The 26,418-nt window shown below is 39.4% G+C and overlaps 3 protein-coding genes across 16 annotated transcripts in view; 1 reads left to right on the forward strand and 2 right to left on the reverse strand.

The window, feature by feature from the left end:
- Positions 1–674: 674 nt before the first annotated feature.
- LOC113669369 (ZP domain-containing protein) lies at positions 675–8,785 on the reverse strand. The gene is made up of 5 exons (XM_027185385.2): positions 8,275–8,785; positions 4,065–4,433; positions 2,892–3,129; positions 2,410–2,702; positions 675–2,224 (listed from the first exon to the last, which is right to left on the reverse strand). Exons 1-5 carry the CDS (start codon positions 8,363–8,365, stop codon positions 2,136–2,138), a joined length of 1,080 nt encoding a protein of 359 aa, XP_027041186.2. The 5' UTR covers positions 8,366–8,785; the 3' UTR covers positions 675–2,135.
- A 5,208-nt stretch (positions 8,786–13,993) lies between these two features.
- On the forward strand, positions 13,994–20,048 carry LOC113669424 (ZP domain-containing protein). The gene is made up of 6 exons (XM_027185451.2): positions 13,994–14,157; positions 16,988–17,026; positions 17,457–17,828; positions 18,017–18,239; positions 18,802–19,082; positions 19,370–20,048. Exons 1-6 carry the CDS (start codon positions 14,112–14,114, stop codon positions 19,546–19,548), a joined length of 1,140 nt encoding a protein of 379 aa, XP_027041252.2. The 5' UTR covers positions 13,994–14,111; the 3' UTR covers positions 19,549–20,048.
- A 1,460-nt stretch (positions 20,049–21,508) lies between these two features.
- Positions 21,509–26,418, reverse strand: part of LOC113669423 (regulating synaptic membrane exocytosis protein 2) — a 30,026-nt gene continuing 25,116 nt past the window's right edge. For all 14 annotated transcript variants that reach the window (XM_089207068.1, XM_089207061.1, XM_089207046.1 and 11 more), the window contains 3 exons: positions 24,491–24,708; positions 23,669–23,808; positions 21,509–23,465 (listed from right to left, as the gene is read on the reverse strand). In XM_089207068.1, coding sequence (XP_089063194.1) covers positions 23,151–23,465; positions 23,669–23,808; positions 24,491–24,708 — 673 coding nt within the window. In that variant the 3' untranslated portion in view covers positions 21,509–23,150. The remainder of the gene's footprint in view (positions 23,466–23,668; positions 23,809–24,490; positions 24,709–26,418) is intronic.

Below are 26,418 nucleotides of genomic sequence, written 5' to 3' on the forward strand. Positions count from 1 at the left end.
TGATTAGGAGAATTTGTGAATGGATCGACGAAGGAACTAATTAAGGAACTAATTATCCCATAATTCATATTTTTCTTTATTCTCATGACTCGTCTGCTTGACATTGTGTTGGTATTGTTCGGAGAAATTCTGTCTTGATCATTCATGGGAGCTCAAGTGTTAACAGGAGGTATATTGGAGGAATATTAATTCTTTTCTTATTTTCCATGCATACATAAGTTGGGTTTCCTGTGACCTAGAATGGTCTACCAAAGCTTTCCAAGACACAGCTAATATTTTGTAACGTCACCCTTTTGGATATCTATTACGTAAGGGGAATATTAGCTGAGGTAAGTCTACCTAGCGTTCAAAGTTCTTTTTCTCGTCTACTTCCTTTTTATGCTTGCAGTTACTCAGCATTTGCTATTTTTATTCCTTTATAACAAAAAAACTGCTTCTTAAAGTTATTTTTCAACTTGAGAATTTGATTAAAATGTCCGAATTGTAACTTCCATCCCTTCTGTGACTTTAAATGAGTAGTCACGCAACACGTGTCACGAGCGTTAAGTCACACGCTAAAAACAGTTACCGTTAGGAAACGATGAGCAATTTCTCCTGAAAAAAATTTGAGAAGACATGGAAAAACCATTCCGGTCCTTCTTAAACCTACGTTAATCTTTCATCATGAAAAACAGTTCAAAAACATTATTTTATTTTTAAAACACACACGCTGAAATCAGTTTATCTAAAAAACTTAACCACAATAGCTTATTTTCCACTTATTTGCGCTTTAAATTTAAGTTTCACGTCTTTCAGACGTTCTGACCATAGTAAGCAAAATAATTAATGAAAAATATCATGGTACTAAACATAAAAAAGACTTATGCTTGCCAGCTATATTGCGAAAATGATTGCGAATGATTTCAGATTGATTATATATATAAATTTAAAAATCATGTGATAAAATATTTTGTTTAACACGGCCCAGCCTTCATAAATTTAACATAACCCAGAGCGTAGAAAGGACGCGGATGGGCGAAAAAGAAGACCTCCCCAAGCCCCTCTCATTTAATTTTCCTTAGCTCGTTCGGCGTTTGCATGCCCTACCAACTGGGAGCCTTAGCCACGCCCAAGCTACGTAAGCCTATTTAGCACTTTTAAAAGCGTCACATGAAGACTATTTTTGATAAATATTTTTCAAGGAAAATTTCTAAAAATTCGAAAGCAGAAAACTCATTTCGGCGGCACATAACTTGAACCATCATGAAATTCTTCGAACATCTTTTAAATGTTTTACATCATTTCTACCTTATTTGAGGCTAAATACACACTGATAAACAATCAATACTCTTCACCTTCGTAACGTACTGCTGAAAATATTTCATCCGATCAACTCTTTTCAAAAAGGTTTTCCAAGAAAACCTTTTTCCTTTTTTTTCTCGTTCGATGTGAAGTTTTCCAAGCAGGCGTGATTGAAAGACCTGTCATCATTCATCGGCTGGGGGGAGGGGAAGGGCAAAGGAGTTTGGGGGATCACATGGTTTCCAGGGGGATCAGAGGGGGAGGGGGAGGGGGACTCTAAGGAATATCACACGCCCTATGTAAATTCTATCGTGACACAGACGACATCCTCTGACCTTCCCTCTCCTCCCCCACCAGTCCCGATGGTAGATCTCTTCCCTCTCTCTCTCCGTTTCTAAATTTCCTATAAGCCTTTCTTTCCGATGTACAGCCCTTTTTCTGTTGAGAATTTTTTTCGTTGCGTTTTGCCCACTAATACCGAAAACCACACTCAAAGCTAAAACAGTCTGTCCTCACTAAAGGCGTGCTGCCTTGATAACACACCAAATTCTCCCCACGTGCGCTCCGATACGTTGCATGAGACAGGCAAGGAGAATTTTCATTTTCACATTAGAATGTCGTAAGTTAACAAAGTGCTAGTCTTGCTCTCACACTCACCCGTATCTACATATTTAACAATTTTATACGACTACCATTCTTGATTTTTTTTTCTTTACCTCACTAAAATCAGTACTAATCTGCCAAATCTTTTCGCATTTCTTTCAATGATTTATAATAATGGCGCGTGTTGTTGTCAGTCATGTGACTTTGACGTCTCTAGCTGTGATTGGCTGTGATGAGTGATTGACAGTTGATTACATCCACGGAAGGAAGGCCAACAAGAACGCCAGTAGTCCTGCTCGGATCTCAAGTGTAACTTGCGTGGACTGGGAACGTGTCTTAACTTAATGCAGAGAAAACGAATATATTAGAGCAAACTATTACAGTTACAGATAAAGAGAATTTATCATATTTTCATTTATGGACGATAACTAAAAAGGAAGTGATAAAGAAGGCTTTAAAGATTCAGGCTTGGACGGGAATCAAGCTCGTGCCTCTTTGATACCACCTCTCAGTCTTAACGCGTACCTTCATCCGGTGGTTGAACTTCAAGTCTGTCTGTAAGGATCTTTAACGGACCCAAAGAAGTAACTCCCTTGCGCTGGTCTTGATTCGATGCATCCCGCCGCCTTCTGCTGTTGCCAAGGTCTTTTGTGCAACCTTCGGCGCAACGCGTTTTGTTCCCGGAGTTTTCAGCGCAGACGAGTACCTCACAGTGAAGATACACTACTTCTGACCCCTCTATTTTAAACGCTGAAAAACTGAACCGCTGATAAACTGAATCCGATACTTTGTAGTTTAAGTATTCCGTCTTAGGGCATCTGAGAAAAAAAGTAAAAAGGGTTAGGTCTGTTTGAGCTACAAGGCCTCACGCCCGCTTAATAGCACGGAGCTCTTCGTTACAGATTTTTTTGTTGGAGAGGGTTGCAAAGCAACGAAAGACGTTCTAAAGGCTTTTTTCACATTTTGTTTACATTCTACCATAGGAACATGAAACAAAGTAACCTTACCCCTCCTCTATCAACCAGTAGACCCCTGAGTCGTTAGCATTCGGTGTTGGTGTTGATGTTGGTGTTGGCGTTGCCCAGCAGTTTTCAAGAAACATCGACAGGCCTGATGCATTGGATTTCACTCTCACTTGCAGATGAACACTTTCACTGACATGAACTTTCACCGGAAATTGAGTATATTGGCTAATGTACTTGTCCGTTTGGAACATGTTGGTTTCAAATGTGAAGTTCCCAAATTCTACCCAATGAGAAAGCAAGGAGAGAAAAAAAGGATAAGTAATACGCTATTAAAGTTTAAAATACTTCAAATTTTACCAACGACCTTTTGTAATTCTCGCCACTTAGGGGCAAGTAGCGGCGAGAACGAGGTTTATAATGCACGGTGTCTAGAACGACACAACTTTCGGATCGATGTAAGTATCTGAGCAGCTGCCCACCTACCCCTCTCCTAACCCCAAAACAGTCAACTGATAACAAGGTAGGGTTAATGTTGGGTTAGGGGAGGAGTAGGTCCGCAGTTCTTCAAATACTAACTTTGATCCTAACTTAAGGTGAAAAAGAGTCATCATTTTAAATCCTAAATGTACAGACACTATTCAGTAGAACCCTCACAATTTGAACACTCACTTTCTCGTAATTCGTGATAGTGGCTTCCCTTTCCCAAACAAAATATTCAATTTTGCTCTGACCTTTCAAACCTCCTGATGCAATAGAATCCCAAACTTTCCTCAATTTGCGACTACAACATTATATTTACTCTCCCCCGCCCCCGTCAGGAGCTTCGAAAATTCACAATTTTCCCCTGCAGTCAAATTTAACATTTCGTTGTAACCTAAGTTGTACCAGACATTTAGCTTCAATCCCTGAGGATCTAGCGACGTTTTCAAGATAGAAGGGAGAAAACCTCGACAAACTCGCCTTTTAGGAAATTTTATGCATTGTTTTCTGAGCATTATAACCTTTTCAATCCCAAGATCTCTTTAGTGATTCTCCTCACTGTCTGCCATAGTTATCATGATGTTACTTTGGAGAATTTGGTATGGGATCAACAAATAATCCCCTAATCGATATTTTTCTTGATTCATCACTTGTCTGCTTGACATTGTATCCATTTTGTTAGGAGAAATTTTTCCTTGGTCGCTCATGGGAGTTTAGGGGTTAACGAGAACTTACCTGTTGGTGGTTCAACAATGACTTTTGTGTCAGGTTTGAAGGAATGCAGCATTATTTTCGCAGTTGTGTAGTATAAACAGTGCAGGCGAAACTGATATGCAGGTTCTCGTGCGATGGGAGATCTACCAATGAGATCCGCGTATACTTCATTACGAAATCCCAGTAAGTTTCTCTCCGGACCGGCCTTGGTGCCACATCCACCCAGCGGTGCTCTTATGACCATAATGGAGCTGTTATAAAAATAAGGACCACAACTGGGGTCTGTGAGGCGGAGAGTGGCTGGATCGATCCTTGCATAGTGCTTTCGCGTGAGAGTCAATTCCATGTAATCTGGTTTACAGCGCACGCGCAAGCCTTGATAACCGTTGCCTGAGAGAGAAAGCGTTTTGCGTCAATATATTTTATGCTATATAACACAAATGGGGAGAAAAACTTAATTTTAACAGATGAAATAATAGGGGATTGGAACTAAGAGAAAATCTTGTCTTTGGCTTCCCCTCAGACTTCTCGTCAAGAGAACCTACTTTTAAATTCAGTCAACCGGCAGTTCCTCTCGCGAGAGGGCGCGAATATTCTGCGAGGCGGGGTAAATACAGCGGTCAAATGTCTATGCATGAGCCAAAGTTGTAATGACTTGGTGACACAGCGGTCACATGAGTCAAATGAGTGCGTAGCATCTGTTATCACTTCTAGCGCTTCTTGTCATCGCCCCCACAAGTAAGCAAACCCCTGGAGAAAAACCCTAGACAATTGTTGTCTCGGCGAAAAACCGGCGTCAGCTTATGTTTTGCAGAAGAAGACTCGCAACCTTCAACGCTCAAATGGCTCCAGTGGCGGAGCATGCACAATCATTTTGCCGCCGTGTCTCGCTAGGATAGGATGCTTTCTGGCTGTCAGAACCAAGTTGTTTCTTACAAGTTACAAACAACCCCACAAGCTAATAAGTCTCGGTGTTTTTTAGAGCGCATAACTTTTTGATAAAGCTCAAAACGGAATGGTAAGTACAGAGGATACCCGTACTTCAATAAGTCTTGAGTTTCCTTTTCACTATTATTGTCACCGTTATCTATGAACGTTACAACTTTCTTTTGCTCATTTTACGAGACAACGGTTGTTTCTTATGTTTTCCTTTGAAATTTTGTGCGGGAAATTGGAGCGCGGATGGCCAGGATTGATCTCCTCGCGCATGCCCAGCGTTTCACCTTGTTGTTTCAGATACGCAGCCCCACGCGTGTGAGGAGTTACACGAGCAAAGCTGTGCGCGTGTGTCTCCGCTATACGTGGGCCTCGATTTTATGCACTCAACCCAGTTTCCAGGCCCGGGTCTAGTCATGTTTTCAACACTTTTTAACTTCACCTACATTGGTCAACAAGTGCCTTTCGAGAAATTTGGGAAATAAATTCACAGCCTGAAGCGTCAAGCTCACACGATAACGTCATTGAACCGTCTACTATTAATTAAAAACACAATTACAGTTAAGTCAATGATGTGGTTTCACGATGTAAACAATTCAGTGTGTTTTGACATGATTTCGTTTCCATTCTTTTAGATTGGTTCCAATTTTATGAATCGTTCGTAGGCAGTTTGACGAGCAAGTAAATAAAGAGTCTTAGCTCGTCTTCAGAACTCTGAGAGGCTAGATTTACGAAGTAAATAACGTTAATTAAAATAAATGATTGATTGATTATAAATTAAGTTTATTTGTACTGTACTCCGAGGCATGACTTTCTCAAAAGTTCCATGGGAGACAACCAAATTGGAAGTTCACAGACATGACATCCACAGCATGAAAAACAAATCTACCAGTTGTAGGCCATTGTACTGTGAATAGATTACAACTGACTTCACAGCAAACTTTAAACTCTTTCTAGCATCGATGCTACACCAAATTACCGGAATAACACTCTAATCTAGTGTTATTCAGCAGAGCATAAACTTTAGACAGCAATCCTTAAAAGTTACGCTTTCTCTCGAGCAGAAACTTCATGTTTCCGTCGGAACGAAAAATCTAGTCGACATTGCAACCAGCTGCTAGACTGAACTGAGACAATATGCCTAAAATATGTCACCTCCAATAGCTATTTGTTCGTTAGAAAGCTTAAAGATCGCCTACAATACCATCTTTGTGTCGTCTCGTCTTACTAATCTGACACACCCGCACAGGGATTGTTAGCGATTTTTTTAAGTTTTACGAAGCATTTGAAATGTTTCCCCTACATGAAGCCATGCCATCGTAAATAACTCCCCAAACAATTCACCTCTAACACTTTACACCATTTCTAAAATTTCGTGAAGAACTGGCTGGAATTTGCTCAAGAGCGTTAGCCCTTCGTCAAATCGATGACGAAGCTCGAAACGTCAGCCTTTACGATGGCCAATTTATGTTTTCAATCCAGTTAACAGCACTAAATTACCCTGTTATACTCTCCCACCGACGCAACACCACAGTGTCTTTACCCCCTATATTCTAGAAAACTTTTTGAGCGGAAAGAGTACTGTCGAAGCGAAAATTTAAGGATTGAAATTATTCGACATCGGGTGTGAAAGCCGCCGCAGCAGTTTCTAGACAAAAATTTGTAAGTATAATTTTATATTTACATCAAGAAACACACAACAACATGATCAGAGCCAACATTTTCTCAATTAGCGGGTTTATAAAAAATAAATACTAGACCGGCCGGTCGTACTAATATTGAAAAAAGCGACAATGACCTACTTGAGGCGCTCGAATTTAAACCGCGAATATGGTGTATTTTTTGATCTTGTTCATATGTGTGGGTTATTATTAATGCACAAGAGAACCATTTTGAACATATTAATGGATTAATTTTCCATGCATGATAGAATATGCTGAATTGCTCGAAAACTAGACGCTAAGAGCTTCATTTTGCATAGAAGCAGTATCTAGATTTTTATGTCGTAAAATGATTATTGGAGAATAAACGAAGTAAAACAGTCATTTAGTATAAAAGGAGTAATTAATATTTTTGCCTCACAACGTCGAAATATTTAAGCAATGGAGACATTTTACAATGCAAACTTTTCAGTTTGATTTTCATCATCGAACACTCAAATTGCGATCTTTGTACAATGAAAGAAATAAAACATATTCATTAGGTATTTAAGAAGAACTTGTCATCCGAGTTTCACGATGTCAAAATATTTCGGCAATGGAAGCCATGCACAATGCAAACTTTTTAAGATTATTTTTCGGCAATCCCTGACAACGCACTCGCTAAGTTGAAAGAATGTTATAAAAATAAGTGCCAGCCATAGTTCTTGTCATAAACGTCTTGGGTTTATCAAAAAGATCCCATGGCCAATCTGTCAACGACTCAGTTTTATCATCACTCAGTATCTTTCACCGACAGCTTATTGGATATTAATCTTTCATTAAAATTCGTCGTTGCATAAAACGCTTTCTCTGTTAAAAACAATTCAAGCTTGAAGAAGTCAATGACAGTTCTAAATGATTTCTGAGAAGTAGAACGCTTAAAGACTGTTATACGCCACGAAACGATGTATGTTGTATTTGAGATTCGTTCACAAAGGTGTCAAAACAGACACCAAGACATAAACGTTCGTTCGTTCTCGAATTGCACAACAGCGCTTGCCGGACAATACATTTGATATTCACCTGTAAAGAGAAGTTTTCTCATCTGCACTACATTCTGGGGTGAAAGCGTAATGGCAAAGCGTACTTATGTATATTGAAGACAAAAAGATATATTTTTTTAAGTTCAACAAATACACGAAGTAAACAGTGTTTGTATGATGTTGAGAATCAAATACAGTCAACTCAGTCGAACGAAATTGCGACTGATGTTATAAGTAGAGTTCTCAAGAGATGTCCCCAACAGAAAGTGGTTCTTAATGCATAGATTTAGAGCGAGATGCGACGAAACTGAAGCATAAAAACCGAGGTAGCCGCTAAACACGTGAAACAAGATAATTTGAAAAGTCTTTGTGATCAAACAAGAGCTTTTCTATCGAATCGTACAGTGCTCACCACAGGAGAAACTGAACATAAACCAAATAAATCATAAGATCAGCTCATGTGAGGTCCACTCAAATGCTAATTCAAAATTTTCTTTCTCAATATGAGTGCGTATTATTTGAAGCAAGAGCGCAGATGGAGCAACTTTGAGTGCGTGAATTTCACGCCTGGGTTGTTTATATTAATCTTACTCCGTTACAATCTTTACTTACTAGCATGAACTGTCACGACGGTCAAAAGAGCCAAGAAAATCTGGGCAAAGCATTTCCTGAGGATAATTGTGGTGTCGGGAACCATTTCCATAAACCAGTGACAATAATTCCAAGTTGCTTGGGGCAAATTCACAATGGTCAACAAAAACCTTCTCTCTCGACGAAAGCGGCGCCAACTCCTGTAAAGCCTGTTTAGTAAAGCCTTTGAAAAAACAATGTCTGGCTGCGAAAATCTGAAACTGTATCCTCAGACACTGCAACGCGATATTTCTACCACATATAGCGACAAATCCAATCAGCTGGAGTGCTTGAGAAGCGTGTCTTTAACTTTTTTTAGTCAACACGAGTCGGAGTCATTTCGGGAAAACCCGCTGACCCATTGGCTTTGTCACGCGGTTTCGTGACTAGAACTTTCCTATTGAGTTAGATCACGGATAAATTTATGTAGATTTTTTGATAACCTTATTAGACGTGGCATTTCAGCCGTAACTTTGATCATTTTGATATGCATAAACATTGAAGAAAATTCCAGATGTGAAAAGTTTTTATACATTGATTTCAACTTCTATTCCAAATTATTGAAAAAAAAAAAACAAACAAACAAAAACAATTGAATTACTCTCCTACGGTGAATTTTCAACAATGGACGCGACGGAAAATCGCGCATAACTTACTGAAACAAAAGAGCAAGTACCAGAAAAACATAGAAGCCTATCAGTCACAGCACGTTGTCCACCCAATTATTGTTTCTTAAGTACAAAATTGATTGACATACTGATCTCAGCCGATAAAGATGTTAATTATAATCCAATTTGTATAAATTTACCAAATAGATTTGTTTGTGATGTCTGAGTCGCCATGAAGGTTATCAGGGGTTATCAGGTGTTGTAAAGGCCGGAGCTAGCGAGCAAGAACGAATATTTATCAGTTTTTAGGGAAGAACGTGAAAATTTGGCAAAATATCAGAACTGGTGTTTTGACTTAGACTCGAAAAGTCATAAGAAAAAACGGGTTGACATTGACTTCTTTTGCAGATACGTGATACTGATATTTGAAAGATAAAGTTTGAAGTACATGAAAAGCTTATGTGAACAAGTTGCACATTAGTTTGAAGAGTACGTTCTGCTTAATCGAGCAGGTAATATTTAGTTCAGTTGGAATACCCGAGGCTGAAAACGCACAAGACGTTGATTTATAGCGTATGATTGCGGTTAATAGCTTTCGGTGGGATGCGAAAGAACGAAAACATCGAGAATTCACGCAAAAAAGTAACCAACTAAAACAGGTTCAAAAAGCGAAGGGAAGTCAAATGTCCCAGGTGATCAAACACTTGCACCTTTTCATAAGTGTCAAATTCTCACCAACTATTTTTCTGTCGCATGATCACGTGTCTACTCGTCATCCTTAAACAATCTGACTCTATAAATGACTTCCGTTGCTAAATGTGTCATTATGATTCCATCCAAAATCGAAATATCGATCAGTCTGTGCCATTCTTTCAGAAAGTCACGAAATACCTCTATTAAGCCCCACTTTATCACGATCGAAAACGACCGGCACAAGAGTGGAGCTTTAAATAGTGATCAATACTCTCCATAGAGTGCTTGAAGCTGCATGTGTAAGAGGCCCTTGATAAAAGATCGAAATGTTGTGATAATGCTCAAGGGTCAAATCTCTTTCATCAAGAGTGCTTCACACTGCATTAGCTTTTATGAGAAGCTTCACAGGCCAACTACTTAAACTTCGAGCAATGTGCTCTCACGTGAGATTGGGCGGGCATACGTGTAAATAATATCCTAGAACTTCCTCTGACTTGAAAAGCGTCTTTTCAGTAGTCCAAAAAAGAAACCGATTTGAAGGGGACAGTAAAACAAAAATATTCCATGTTGCCGTGCTTCTGTTCAATAATAAATGTGATATGAACAAAGAAGTGGCACGCGAGGAGCAGCCGAATGTCCGCGCGAAGTGCAGCCGAATGTCCGCGCGAGGTGCAGCCGAATGTCCACGTGAGGTGCAGTCGAATGTCACTGATGTTAGTTCTCACCACATCCGGTGGCGTTTTTTATGTTCTATTACTGAAATGATGCACGGCAACATAGAATTTATTTGTTTTATACAGTAAAGAAGAAAAAAAAGTATAAATTTTACGTTCAGTATATGCGTCTGTCCTCTAATAGATCATAAAGAAGACCCTCAAGATAGATTTGGCTTTTCATTTTTTATTCAGTTGTTTGCTTTGAATCTTGGTCTTCGTTGGTTCCACCACTCCATGACTTTTAGTTGAATCATACTCTTTCTTTTTTATTTTATTTTTCTTACCTAGAAGCGTATTGCTTTGATTCTCTGAGCTCGTTTTCTTCATAGACTGAAATATATGAAATCTGAAATAAGGCGTCTGTCGTCCGAGAGGATTGGGTCGAATTTCTAAGTGACCCGCGAATCGCCGTCCCAGGTCGTTTCGGCAGACTTCTTTCCCATTAAATCTAGAGCTCGAAAAGTCTTAGTATTGTATAAATTTACCTCATTTTTCTAATATTTTTACTTGTGTTTCTGATAAACTATCATCAGATATGAGCTAGTTTTAAATCCGATCAATTCCTTAGTGACCAAGCTTTTCAAGGAAAAGATGAGAGTGAAATTTTTCCTCGTTTTTCTTTCTTCGGTACATGACACCTTCCTTTTAAAGAAGATTTGAAACTTCAAGCCTCGGTCATAAGTTGCTTCACCCCATAAATTTACTAATTCATACGTTGTTTTGTGATAGTACAGCGTTGTCACGATATTGAACATGCGCAATGACGGTGGATATTTATTTTCCGCTTTTTTTTTTCTATTTATAAACATTTTTTCCTTTATGAACATGAGAACCTAATGGCTGTCGTGGTTCACGGCCTAAAGGGGGTAATTATTTTTTGCACAACACAAAATAATCCTTTAGTTGTTAAGAGTCAGCGTGGTTATGTAGACGAAACGGTAGGAAAAGTGTGACTGAGACAATAAGTGTCGCTAAAACCCACCCCCCACGGGGAAGAAGACACAAAACAACGAGCCTGTGTCTTGAATGTATAACGCTCCCAAAGATAAAACAACCAGGGTTCCTGCGTTATTTTTTATCTGATTACAAGTCTGAACGAAGCCAATTTTAGTCTACCTATGCATAACCTGTCTGCTTTTCCTTTGTCTTTAGATTGTACGGTTTAGACAAGTGTATTTCAAAGATTTGGGTGTGAAGCGAAATCCTCTAGCAGACCAAGACGTGGCTAATTTAATCATAGGCTAGATTGTTTTGACTGAAAGTTAACTCCTCTCAAAGAGAGCTTGGCCTCGTGAATGAAAATTTTTCGGGAAGATTTAAGCTCCTTTAAGAGCCCTATAATCTTTTTTTCCGTTTGTGGGTTTGAATTCCAGGATTCTCTAGACAACTGTGTCACAAATGAACGATATGATAGACATATCATTAAAATGATTCACCGTAAATGTTTGCATTGAACTCAAAAATTTAATAAATTTTGTCTGGCTGACTGCTCTTTCTTTCATTTTCTTAGCTTCATAAGTTAATTGACTTTCACAGAACAATTAAATGCGCGACGCATTTGCTTCTAACTCCTCAATGACATATTTTCGTTGTGACTTTTGGTCTATAAATATCATTTTCAACCTAACTGACTTCCTATTTCCTCTTTGTACGTGAGATTCTATGCAGGAGACAAATCAAGATCCTAATTCGGGTAGTTTTTGAAAGAAAGTCTAGTCGAAATTAATTTCACTGTCAATTTCTGTGAAGCTCGCTGAAACCATGGCCTGCGTAATTTATACCGAATGTCCGGTACACAGAAGTAAATTAACAAAACCTCGTGGTTTACTTCTGTTTAAACAAAAAGCTTAATCTAGGACATTGTACTTTGGCGCTTTAAAAACAGGATATTCATTATTTGCAAAGTCGAGATAACATTGATAACATTCAGTGGTTCATGAATTAAAGAGCTCTTAGCGACGGTTTGAGGCGTTATTCATCTAATCTGCGGAAAGTGTTTGGTTGTGAGGGGTACCATCTGGCAAGTTACTAATAGTGGGTTTTATGTTCTGATATAGTATCGGCGTGGAGCAGTAGTAAAAGCATTCAGGTCAAATCATATTATAGCTCGGTTTATCCTTTAGTCTATGAAGTTCCGTTGGGGCCGTCAACAGAGCACGCTGAGGAAAATTAACGCCTGATTAAAGCTCCGTTCATTAGAGCATTTTTTATTGATGGTTCAATTAAATCCAGCTACAATTGACAAAACCATGAGAGTACCAACACAGTTAAGTTCTCAGTTGATTGCAACTGGCGAATCACATATGTGCTGTACCTCTATAGAAGGCCTAATTGCGGTCCTAAAGAAAATCGGCTTTGTACTGGACAAAGAAGGATAACACATCATGGACGATTAGATCTTTGTTGATCAATAAATGTCTTTTTAGAAAGAAAAAAAATTTGAAAAAAAAACCAACGAGATCGATATTCTCGAAGTACGCTGACCAAGCGACTTTAATCGGTTTTTCATGCTGTGAGTCTTATCTCTAAAATTAACAAATTGAATTGCTTTATAGGTGGTAAAATGTTGAGACGATAACCTTTTACAAGCTTTATTTCAAAATATGCTCTTTCAGTTCACATATGTAGTTTTTACTAAAAACGTAACGGAAAAAAAAAACATGAAATTTATTTTAACCGATATGTATTTGTTTAATGGCGTGGATTTACTCTTTTCAACCAATGTTGTAAGCCAGTTTATTGCAATTAAGCTTTCATCCACCAGTAATCTGAAACTTTTATTGCCTCGGGCAGTATAATAATCCGCTGTAATATCTATTCGTTTAGTTTCTCGCTCTGTTTAAAACTCAACAAGCGCTGCTCTCTCACGGGAAATTTCGATGGAAATCAAGTGCTGCCGCGCTTACGAAACCTCGAGGGAAATCAAGTGCTGCCGCGCTTACGAAATCTCGAGGAAAGCTGTATTTTTAATCAAGTGCCGCGAAATACTGTTTTAAAACATAAGAGCCTTGTTGAGTTGCAGAGTGCTGTAACGCCCTGTGAGGACTTTGGGAATAGCAAAGCTTTGTTTGTTTTCATGCAGATACCAGCTAATCATGTGAAAACACTTGCACAATAAGTTTCTGAAAGAAGAAGACACAAGTATGTTACTGCCTTCAATTCTCACGGCAACTGTGTTCTTGTAACTTGTAACTATTCAAATTGTAGTTCTTTGAGTTATTTAATTGTGTCGTTTCCCTTAGAGATTATGTGTAATATAAATTATGTGTAATAAAATTTGTCATCTGATTGTCAGAGTGCGAATGTCACTGTGATTTATTCACAACACACAAAGCACTGGACTTCAAAATTGAATAAATTATGCGTGGTACGCGGTTGAATACTCTACAGGATGTAGCGATCTCGATTGTTAAGAAATACTGTAAAATTTATATCAGTTCTTTGAAGTTCTTGATTATATAGCGCCGTCTGAGCAAGAAGAACATCTTGAATCATCCGTTTCTGCCCACTCTCAAGAGCATTTATTTTATGTAAATGAATGTTGGGACCGCCTAGTACAAACGCTCCAGAACAAAACGGATGGTGATAACTAAGGCGTGAAAGACAAACACTATTGGTTCTTGTTTGTGAATAATAATGAAATAGCGGCCCCATAAAGAATACCATCCTTGATCCCAGCTAGCTGATACTTAGACGTCTGCAATAGCTGGTGTGAGCGCAGCTCGTCTTTGATTCTCCAAATTCGTCTTTCGGTCAAACTTCTTGGTGAGGGATTCGCCGATTAAAGCGATTACTACCAAAAATGGCGCTGCACATTCTCGTTGCACTTCTTGTAGGATTTTCAAACGGTAAGAAATTGTCATAACTTCTTTGGTTCCTAGAAGATTCCATTACTGTATATCAAATATTTGGATTTTGATTTAAGCTTGCTTTTTTAACAGTTACATCTTGCACAGACGAACAATTTGTTGATTAATAGACGCGAATAATACTCTTCTGATGTGATCTTATGGCGCGCTTCGGAATAAATTGTGCAAGAAAATTCTTCGTAGTTTTCCGTCGCGCTAACCAGAATTCGCACTGAGGCGAAACGGCGCCGTACTTTCCTTGATGTCTTGCACAAAGCTCTAATTTTACTAGTGTTTAAAGTTGGAGAAAGTTTACGACAATTTCGCAATGCGGTAGACCAGCTAACTTGAACAAAATCCTTTGACTCTTTGTTCGGCGACAGAGAGCTACATTCAACATTCTTTCAGTCGCTGATGATTCATTTGCACATCCCAGCGCTTGCTATCTGCGGCCTAAATTTTTGTTTCTTTGTCTTACACGCCAAAATGATTGATAATTTTGAATTTGGTTCGCTGAATGAAGTGAAAAAGATATAGACTGCGCGTTTCTTCGAGTCTGTAGGACTGGTCGCAAGGCCACGCACCATTGCATACCGGGTTAAATATGCATAAAATACAGCTTGAAAGCAAACATGTGCTGTAGTTTATTAAGTGATGTTTGTTTTGTCTCTGTTACACGCTTTTAATGGAAGTCACTTTCGCTGTTCATTTCATTAGATGAATCTCAAAATTTACTTGTAACTTTGTTCTCCTAGTTTTGCTTGAAATTTTTTTTGGGTGTGGTTGAATTAAAATCAGACCTGAAAACCACAAATCCCATGCCTTTTCAACCTCCGAATCTAATGAATATTAATCGCTAAATCCTTGGCACCTTTTTGGAAAGTATTGACAAACAGTTTTAACAAAATATTTCGCTTTGTTTGGACTTGGCTTACGATATCAGCTGTGTCAAATATAGCTATGCTCGTTTCAGACATTTCGGCTATGAAAACCCTTGCGTGTGTGCGGGGCTTTTCGCGCGGGGCTTCGAAACAAGTATCGCGACTTAAAAACATAAAGTGACAAAAAGGTTTTCGGGTCAGTCAAAACAGCTTAGATTAAAACGTTTTTAATTCATTCCGAGATAACTTCGGCTTCCCGCGTTGTGCTTTGTCTCATTGTGTTGGTCGTCGAAAGAGTGATCGAGATCTAGCAAACAAAATAGTCCCGCGGAATTTTTTAACGTGGATATTACACTCATAATATCGGTGTGTCACCGTTTTGAGGCAGAAGATTCTCAGACGCCTGAAATATTATACATCTGATAACGATCCATATAGTCCAAAGCTTTGATTCGCATCAAAGAATTTTGTTCACACTTGTGATGCAACGAGTGAGTGCTTCTATTGTTTACGAGCCACCTGCCTTTGAAAACACCGCGCGCATTTTTATCAGTCATAAATGGTCTCTGCGCAAATGGAGCACAAACCAGAAAGTCAAAACTGTCTCGGTCTTGACATCGCTAATATCTTTGTTGGCGCCCGATGATATAAGCAGATCCAAATCTAAACAAAAGTCACGGGGTATATTGATATGATTTTCATCATAGATGCCATACTCCCAAGGTTCATTCTTGCTCAAACAAATCGCCCGAAACTTCTTGATTTTTTTTATTGGGTCTTCATAAGATAGTGAAGGTCCTGAAGACCACAGCCCAATTTGCTTATGGCCTTAAAAGCAAGAGCTTTAAGTGGCTAACTTTAACAGCCAACTTGTCAACTTAGGCTAACATACTTGCAGTTTTTTCGTTTACAACCTTCCCTTCGTTACGCGCTACCAGATTTTCGTGAGCTTTGCAAAACGTATTTGATTCTTCGCAGCTAATGTTTTGAATGATCAGTAGACCGTTTATTGTCACTTAGCTAAAAGCTTTTATCTTAAAACATAGTTTGAAATATGGATATTATAAAATGCATATACAATACGAAATAATTTGCTTTCACCAAACAATATTCTGCATACCCTAGTTTCGTGTTTGGCGCACATGGAGCCACCTTGCGTTGCCTGATGAGATATCAATTACTATCTGTCATATTCTACCGCGTTTTCTGAAGCTAATTGCTTTTAAAAAGACGTCTGCAATTCTTGTTTGATTAAGAATTAAAACTGGTGGCAAAGTTTATCAACTTAATTAACTCGTGGGTTCACAGGTTTAAACCAGCCGTCGCCACTCTGATCCGGAGTCCACAAAGCCTAACTTCTTGCATCTTCTTAAGTAAATGTCTTAATCCCATATCTATTAATGCAGGGAAAATTGAAAGCGTAACTACGAGATACAGCAGCAGCAGTATGCTAATAGAACTTTTAAGTAACAAAAAGGAAGATACAGAAAAATTGTTCACATGGAATTAAACCTCGCGTGACACGCGCAGCAAAGGAAGAACACGCGATGTTTCTTGCTCGATCGAGTTTAGGCGTTTTTCCACGCCCTTCGGCAATGCTTGTTACCTTTAGAACGTTCAAGCGGTTTTATGTTATCCCACTTCTAGCTATATTTATATCTGAAGTGACAGGTATTGTAAATGACGGGGAAAGCAGCAGCCCAGAAAGATCGAAGAATTCCGCGAAGAATGTCGACGTCTTTAGAAAACATTAGGTCCCAGGTCTTTGTACTTTTACTGTGCTAGAACATTCGAGGGACATTGCATTCCTTTTGAAAAAACATAATTTTGTTTAATAAAAATAAACTGAGCAGACGTTATTTCAAGCATCCTTCGACACGTTTTGTTCAAAATTGTAGTGCCTGCTTTGTTGTACACTCAAAAAACTGGTGTTTTCTGTTTATTTTCAGTTTTTGGCCAAGAATCACCAACTTCTGGTCCCTTTAAAAGTAAGTAACACATACGTGAGATCAGCGCGAGAAACGGTTATGATCTCTGAGCCATACCTCCGGAAATTTAGCGAGACTGTAGAGATATTCTGTTTACATTAATTATGGGGATTGTTAAGTTCTGTACATTAAAACTATCAACAGAAGAAAAAAAAGTTGGACTGGTTACAATACCAGAGGATAAATTTTATTTTAATTTTAAAATTTGGCCGCGGGTTTTTTTTATCCCTGGGCACAACATTTAACGATCAAATTGATACAAGTTCAATTTGGAGGAGAAGGGGTTAGGCAGACACTCTTAGCTATCAAGAAAACAGGAATAGTGAGTTTTACTTAAAGTGTTCTATGGCATCCTGAGCATGAGGATAACGCACTAATTGTTGGACCCAGTAGTGTGGTATTCAATGGTCTATCATCTTTGTTATCTTAGCCCTGTCCGTCGAATGTACTCACGAGTATATGATGGTAGTGTTGGAGCATCATCCCAATCATACCGATCTGGACATGGACAAAATCACTCTGAAGGACGTAAGCTGTACCCTTAATGACTTGGGAGAATTCAACGCAACCCATCTGTGGATGAAAGCTCCGTTTGATAGCTGCATGACAGAACACAACACAACTGAGGACACCATCACATACTTCAACAGTATCGTTGCCGAGACAAGAGCCTCTGCAGGTAGCGTTCTGATTTCCAGGGAGTTTCAGGCAGAGTTCCCGTTCAAGTGCAGCTATCCACGCTCCGCTATCATGTCTGTCGCCAGCTTCTCCCCTCGGGAAAAAGTTATCTACACAAGGACAGGTAAGAGAGAGGTCTGGGTACTTTTTCTACCCAGGTCTTCTGCGGCTAGATTTACATCCACAGTCAGTCGCCTGTTAGGCTTTCTCCAAGGCCCTCATTAACCAAACCATAAGGCAAATTCAAGAGGGACAAGACTCGGAAACATTTAAGTTAAACCGAATTTTGAATGTTTTTTTTCCTATCTGCAGCTCAATTCGGCAACTTTACCTTTACGATGGACATGTACGAGACGGATCAATATTTGAAACCATATGACAGCTACCCGGTGAAAAAGAACCTTCAGGAAAGGATGTACCTCGAGGTGAAAGTCACGTCCAATGATTCCAAATTGGTGCTGATTCCTGAGAGATGTTGGGCCACGCCCAGTGATGACCCAGACGATGGAAAATTCTTTAATTTTATCGAAAAGGGGTAAGAGGCTTGAAAGATCGTCCAGGAAAAAATAGAAATTAAAATGACGAAATGAAGCGTTAATACGACTTTATCAAATTGCTTTAAAAAAAAAAAAACCTTGGTTTCTTGATTGTTTGAAACATGACATGCTTGAGAGAGACTTTAGATCAATGTCAGTATCTGAGAAACTGCAAGCTCACCCTACCCTAGTATAACCTAAAAGTTCTCTGGACGCGACCTGGAAAGGAAAGGGAAATGCCATTGTTTTTTGCGTAGTTTGACCCTAGCCAGTTGGCTGAAAAACGCTCTTTCGGATTTTTCTTTTTTACACGAAACTAAGCCGAGGAGCAATCACTGAGAGGAATCCTTCTTCGAGGTTTCATTAGACGGACTTGGGTCAGCTGTGATATCTCCATAAATTTATCGGTATTTCTGGTATCACGATCGAAATTCCCGTTATGTTGTACTTCTGTATCTAATCCGTGTCACGAAATCATCGGAAGTCCTTACACTTGTACATGCACTTACATCTATACTCTACGTTCTAATTTTCCTGTGTTGTAACTTCGGTTCTATCCAGTTGCAAAGAGGACGATACATTGAACTTTGATTACGAGCAAAATGCAGTTCAACGCTTCAACTTAGAAGCTTTCCGCTTCTTAGGGGAGAGCTCAGGGTCCACTGTTTACCTTCACTGCGCTGTGGAGGCCTGCCGTAAGGGAAACAACGAGTCACGTTGTGCCAAGGGATGCGACCAGGGCAACTCCAGGAAGAGGCGTGGCCTGGAATTGGATAGCGTTGCAGAGCAGACTGTTAGCATTGGACCATTGACCGCTGAAGATATTCAACCACAAGAACAAGGTTAGTGTGCGCGTGCGTGAGTGCGTGCGTACGCGTGTGTTCACGTACGTATGTGTGCGTGTGCTTTACATATTGCGCGAACGTGAGATTTGTGATTGCGTGAGTGAGTGGCAATAATATGCATGGACAGCAAACATCTCGTTAAATCGTCAGCGTGCGTGAGTGTTATCGTGGGCAAGTAAATGGTTTTGACCCGGTCGTAAGCTTGTTTTTTTTTCTCCCCCACGAAGCAAAATCTCGCTATAAAAAGTACATTTCTAACATGTTTGGTTTCATTTACTTGACAGCTCAAGAATCTGGAAGTTCGCTGACCGTTATTGCCGCGGTCGCTGGTGTCTTGGGCGTGGTCGTGTTGGCGCTTATCACGGCTCTGGTTGTGTTGTACAAGCGTTTTCATTCACCCCAACAGGCTGGTCGAGTCGTATACACTACGGCTTCCAATGATGAAAGCAAGATGCTTGTGTGAGAGAGAATGGGTTGACGTAACGTGGCACACTAAAGGAAAGTCTTTCGCCTTTCACCCCTTCCTTTTGTTAGCCTGTGCAGCAAATAACACTTTCGATGATTTTTATTCTTTTTAGTTTTTATCGAAAATTTTTTTTTTTATCACTCGAGCTTTTAAATGATAAGTTCTAACTTTGAGAACCTTTGAAAAGCTCTCAAAACCTCGATCGTTTGGTCTTCATTTACACTTTTGTACTAAGGCAATAAATTTTGCATTGAAAGATGGTGTGCGAACAAGAAGTCGCTTCAGTAAAATAATTTTTTCCATTCAACTGTTTTTTATACAGAAACAAATCAATTAATTGGTGACACTTTTATCGAAAGTTTCTAACAAAATGTTTGCGGTGATGAATTGCTCAAGCGTTTTTGCATGTTGGCGTTTAAGGTTTGACTAAGTTTGATTAATCTATGCAGACTTGCTACCAGTCGTTACGCAATAAAGATTTGACGAGTTGGCTCTGAGACTAGAGAACGCTTTCCAAGCATTCCTTTCGTACTTCCTTGTTCCTCCTCAGCCCTCTATCTTTCCTAGGCGTGTAAGAAGGAAGGGATTGGGCGCAAGTCTAATATGTTGATCAATCGTTGCTGTTTTTCCTTATTTTCAAGGAAATGAAGCGAAACAAGCATGCTTAGAATTCTAGCAAAAGGGTGCGACACAAACAGAACGACTATATCACGTTGTTACCGCTTTTAAAGCAAGCTCAACAGAGTGAAGAAATTTATACACTCTTCTCGATTTTCGCTGGAAAAGGGACCAATAGAATCATTCTATTCAATTAATAATCAGATTGAGGGGTAGCTTGTATATGTAACTTTGTTTTTTATGAAGATTTTCCATCGAGCAGAATCTTAGCGTTGCAGGCTAAGAAGCGCTACTTTTTGTTATCCTAGCTTTTTATTCCATTTTTAAAAAATCAAGTTAGCAATAATGTGCCACTGTAAGAAAGTCTTTCTTTCCTATTAAAAATGCATGAAAAAATACAGGCTTGTAAATTACGAACCTATTTTAAAGTGATCAAAGTCGGTGGTAACGGTGGTTTCGTCATAGTCTGCAGAGTTGTAGCTGTCATCTGATTTTTACGGCAGCGAAAGGCTGAGGAGAGAAAAAAAAATTTACCAAGGGGGGGGGGGTGACCGAAGGTCAAAAGGAAGTAGAGGTGAGGGGTGGTGCCTTTTCCTGCCCCCCCCCCCCCTTACCGTCCACTCTAACTCTGTATCAAACATGGTCGTTCGGAATGAATAAGCGCGAGCTTTTATCTTTAATCCACCAGCAGAATAAAACCCCTGCACTGCAAGGTAACTTCGTCACCGGAATTTTCTTAATAAATTAAAAAGTATTGCACTGCACATGCTAATAATTCTGCGGTTGATTACCGCCATTTTTGTTACCAGTGTCCCCTCTTTTTAGGGCATGTGGTCTTAATGGCGAGTGGCTCCGGGGACGAGAACGGAGGAAATTGCGGTCTTTTCATGGAACCTGTATTGATTAGTTGCAAACAAGATTAAGTGACTATCATTTCCCTTTTTTTCTTTAATCCGGGAATAAACACCTCAATGCCGAATAAAGGTAATAAAAAATAATTAGAGACGTAAGCCAAGACGTTTTCGTGTTTTAAATCTTCGAGTACCGCACAGCTAGCCTTCGATCAGGCTTCATGAGCATCTTTAGAAGCCTCCAGAGGTCTGTGAGCCGTCTGACTCATTTCTCGTGCCAGATCCCTAAAAACCTCCTACTACCGAGCAAAGAGGGCAAGCTAGACTTTCGCAGACTTAACACGAAGCCCGCGATACTCTCGTGCTGCAGCACCAACGAAATCGTTCTCGCAGGCGCTACTACACGACATTCAACGTGCAAAGTTTGACAAGGTTCTTTCTCAGAGCAATGCCTTAAATAACCCGAAAAGGAAAAACAGAGACAAAAATCATGATTCAGTATTTGCAATTTATTTAGCCACCTCATAACGTTTGATTTAAGCTTTAAAAAGCACATAAATACTATTTCCGTCAAAAAGAACTTCATTCCCCAAGATTCAAATAATACAATAAATACATATTAGTGATAATATTACAACAGTTGTACAATCCTTTGATATATTGTCTCTTCAGTGTCTTTAAATAAATATTTCCTTATAAATAAAAGATGTCTACCTACGACGTGGAATGCTTGAACAAAGAACCATTCTCGTCCATATTTCCACTACCAAAGACTTTGGTGAAGTGAAAAGTGAAATTATATAAGATACTAGTTTAATACATAACTATATCGGTCAAACCGTCGTTGAAAACCCAACGCTACTTAATGAAATTCTCTATTTTACTGAAATTAATCTTCCTTTTTACTGGTTATCTACTCTTGAAAATGTGCCATTTGATATTCAGTACTATTTGATTTGTCACACATTACTCTTGCGTTACGCACCGCTTCGACCCGGTGAGCATAAGACCGTCACGCGACATAAGACCCTATGTCACGCGACTCTTGAGCCCTTACACAGGTTTGGTCCTTGCCCGCGGAACTATTTTGTCACGCTACGTTTCTGATCAGGAAATAGTTGTGTGACGAACCATAGAACTGCTGCCGACAAGACTAAACTTAGACATTTGCTCATAATGTAAAAAACGAAAAAGGATTGAAAACTGAAAAATTATATACCTAACACTGATCTTTCTGCAGTCCTTATATTTTAAGAACAGCACAGAGCTAGAAAAACAAACCTCTGACTTCCAGAGGTGACTAAAATACAGCTTCTCCTTACAATGTCTATTCATTATGAAAACAACAGGTGATGAGAATTGAAATGCGCATCAGTAGGAATGAGTCACCTTCATATAGCACCACATTCCCCTAACAATTTTTCATGGCAATATGTACTGAGCAGCTCGCAAGGAGAATTTCTTACCAGATCAGGGAAGTCAAAGGATCAACCTTATATGAAACAAGGCAACCAGTTAGGTCAAACAGTGAAGTTAAGACATCGGTGGTTATTCATTGACTAATAAAATGACGCAATAGCCATAACTGAATGACTTGCACATAACAGTGGTTCGTTTATATTCGCTTCGGATCTTTTTTTTCCATCAGGCGGTAAATTTAAAGAGGCAATTTCACCACGGCGTGTTCAATGATGAAAAGTTTTTTTCATCCAAAGTTATTTTTCCTTCTGAATATTAGTTCGTGGTTCCTATAAGCACGTCTCTTTAGATTGTTCTTAATTGAGAGAAAAATTAAGCTCAAGTTCCTTACCTAACTTTTTTACTTACGTAAAAACTAGTCACATGATCCTCGTCTGTGACACCCTGTGATCAATCAACTGAAAGTCTGGGGCGAGGTCGGCTCTTGTCCAACTTAGTCTTAAAATTGTTCATAATTTAATTATAAATGTAACTGATTCTCGGTCTACTTCGCCCATAAAGCGTTTCCGTGGTAAAAAACATTTCACATATCGTCTGTTTATTCATCAAGCATGAACATTTCAACTCCGAGTGAACTTTTACTCCAAACAGAATTCCCAGAATTCCACAGTGGACGCCCCAAGCTTAATCCATGTCATACAGGTGTCAAACTCATACATAGTCTCCCTCCTCGTCCATGTTATGCGCGTGACCTGGTGGCGGGATGATAGTGGGCATCGGTGACGTCATGCGCATAGGACTGGGCACGCCCTGATCCCTAGGGGAAGGACCTGGGGACTTTTTAGGCGATCCACCACCGAGTGGGGAGGAAGATGATGGAAGGGGTGGATCACACATGGATGACGTAGAAAACAGTTTATACCAACTAATAACAAGATTACTAAGGTCCAACTCGTCGAGTAAAATCTGTACAACGCCCATGAAGACTTTTCTGTCCATGCGTCCGTAATCTCCCCACACAATAACCTGCAATAGAGAAGAACATATGAGTCAAGTAAATCTTTCAATAACAAGACTTTTAACATGTTAAAATAACTTGATTAATGGATCTTAAAATGCACCGGTAAGGTTTGACGCGTGACTCGCTGCGTACTCCATTGCCAGTTAGCAATGAAAACGAAAAAATCGTACCCTGAAACACACAAAAAAGAAACACTCATTTCACTTACCTGAAGTGTCTTTCCAGTGAATTCTACCTTGAACTCGAGTTGTTGTTGATACAACGGTTCTAACGTTCTTCTTGCGGTTCTGGTTTTCTTTTTAATTAAGCAGCGTTTACCGTCCATGACATATACTTTAACATAAGGCGCTGGAATCAGAAGAAAAAAAAAGCAGATTATTGGTGCTCACAAATGAAAGCTAGTGTGCGAGTGGAGACTCATTATCAGTGCAGCAGGACGCACCTTTCTCCGCCGCCGGGAAGATTGAGACGATTCGAGAAGTTTGCCGGGGGTCTGGTACTTATCAGTGCCAGACCCCTTACAGACCTCTCACCAGCTCGCTTCGCTCATAACTCATTTTCTCGCGGGCGAGGAAAGCCGAAGCGCTTATAATGAGCGCATGCTCGCAAGCTATATTAAAGCTAAACGGCACAAGAAGATGAAGACTAGACGAAGCAGTGTGATGATAAACGGAGACACCTCAGCTTTGTGTTATTATTTCATTGCAAAAGGAAAAAAAAAGAACTTGCTATCGACGAATTAACAAGACCTTGTCGACAGAAGTAAACGAAGGGCATTAGACAGCAGCTAAAAGACCTTTCCGCAAAGAGAGAAAAGAGAATTGGTCCGCTATCCTCCACACCTCCGCCATGTTTTTGATCGTTTTTGTTGCATTGTGGTCTCAAACTATAGATTAACGAACTGACGAAGAAAGCGTTCTCAGTTAAGACCAAAATTCGCATGCCCTCCCCCTCCCCCCAACCTCCGTTTTCCAGGCCTGGTTCCAAGCGAAGTAAATGTTAACATTCCAGCCAAAAACGAAGTGTTTACCTGGTAGAATCTTCGAGCCCGGTTTCGGTAGCAATCCCTTGGCTCTGATGACCTCGACCTCTAACACTCCTCGCCTGTTGTAGAGCGCCAATTGGATGTCTCCCATGGAGGGTGATGCGAGAACCTGGCGCCCAACAATCTGCGCTGGACCTAAGCCATCGATAAAATCATTCAGGTGACCCTCGTTTCCAAGTTTTATTCCGGGCGGAACCCAAGGACTGAGGAGAGACAAAAGATTAGCTCGGTCAGTCAAATGCGAAAACTCTTGTAAAAGAGGATAGGTTTCTATGGAAACAATAGAGGCGAAGGTAGTACAGGAGGCCATTTGCTAATCCTTCCATCAAAAGAATCACCAAAGATCACTGTTGTCGACTAAAAATACCGACGTTGAATTCGCATCAAAATGAGAAACAGCTGGGATCATTTCCAAGGAAACAAAAACGTGTGAAAGCTATGTTCCATCTAAAAAAAGATATTGTATAATAACGAAACAGTTTTTTGCAACCTTTAGTTTAACTGTTAAACTGATCACGATAGCTTCCGTCAAAAAGGTCTTGGATTATCTAAACGCCTTCATTTCAAGATCTGAAGGCAAACTGATAACTATAGGTTTCTTGGTTAGCTATTTCTGAGAATATAGTTCGTTATCAAGCAAACATCGGTTATTAGCTCGGCAAAGCGATAGGAGGTGCTTTCCGTTGCTTTAAAATAATTGCTGTAGATTTATCATTACAACAATCGATAAGTTTTTGACCAATCAGGGCGCACGTAAAATCTCTTTGATTTAAAAAAAAAAATCCCTTGTCATTTTCAGAAGTTTGATAGTGAATCCAAATTGTCGGGAGAATTTCGAAACTGATCGTCGACCATGTTAAAACCATACTAGTACCGTCAATTGAGTGAAGGAAAAACATACATTTCCACCAATAAAACCCCTTTTCAATGACAATTACGAGACAGCCTTGACAATTTGAAACTATGTTGGATATTTTACTTTGCTAAAATATTATTTGCCGACGTTGTTGGGCTGTTGTCTAAACAAAAACGCATTATAATTAAAAGTAAATTTTCATCTTTAAGACCCCTGCCGTACTGGCAAACATTTGTCTTTACTTTGAAGAATATCGTCTTTCATTTATTTCCGAAAACCATCTAATACTGCAATCCTTCATAATTTAAACTGATTCTCGATCGCACAAGGGTTGTGGTGTAAGACCGTATTTGTAACTCGAGATTAATCAGCGTTGTGTGTGTAATTAAAGAACAGTGTTATGAGTTAAGTGGACATGGCATTTTGTATCTATTTTTGTGTTGCTGTGATACGAGGACCGGTTTGTCTTCCTCGTCATGTTTCAAACGAACCGAATAACACTTGGGTTTCTTGTACCGCAGTTCACAACATTTCAACTAAGGAGCTTTCTAACCCCGTAAATCGGGAAAATTTTTGGATCTTCTTCCTTTCGAAGTGACACAGTTCCAACAGAGCATTTGGACCAGAACAAACATCGATAAACTCGTGAATTCATTAACAAATCGATCTGTTTCAGCACAAAAAGTGTTCACTTAAAGAGTTACTCATTCACGTATCTTGTTTGAAATTCGTTTTCAACGATAGAAGTCTTTCTCGTTCTATTTAGCCTTAAAACCACTGCTTGGCATCTCGAAAATACTACGGCAATTTTCAAACGATGAAAATGGTAATAAATTTAGAGAAATTATTCTTCCAATTCGCAGAGGATAAACCGATACATTTCGAATACTCGGCGGTAAACCCTTTCAATACTATTGTAAAACCATGCCTTGAAACATCGAAAATATGACAAGATACATGAAAGATACATTAGCATAATAACCGCCGCGCACGACAAACTTCCGCTCTAGTTAAACTCACAGTACCACAGATTATCGCGTAAAAAGGTACCCACAGT

The sequence above is a fragment of the Pocillopora damicornis genome, chromosome 1 (genome assembly GCF_964200805.1).
Source record: "Pocillopora damicornis chromosome 1, jaPocDami1.2, whole genome shotgun sequence".
NCBI classification, from domain to species: domain Eukaryota; kingdom Metazoa; phylum Cnidaria; class Anthozoa; order Scleractinia; family Pocilloporidae; genus Pocillopora; species Pocillopora damicornis.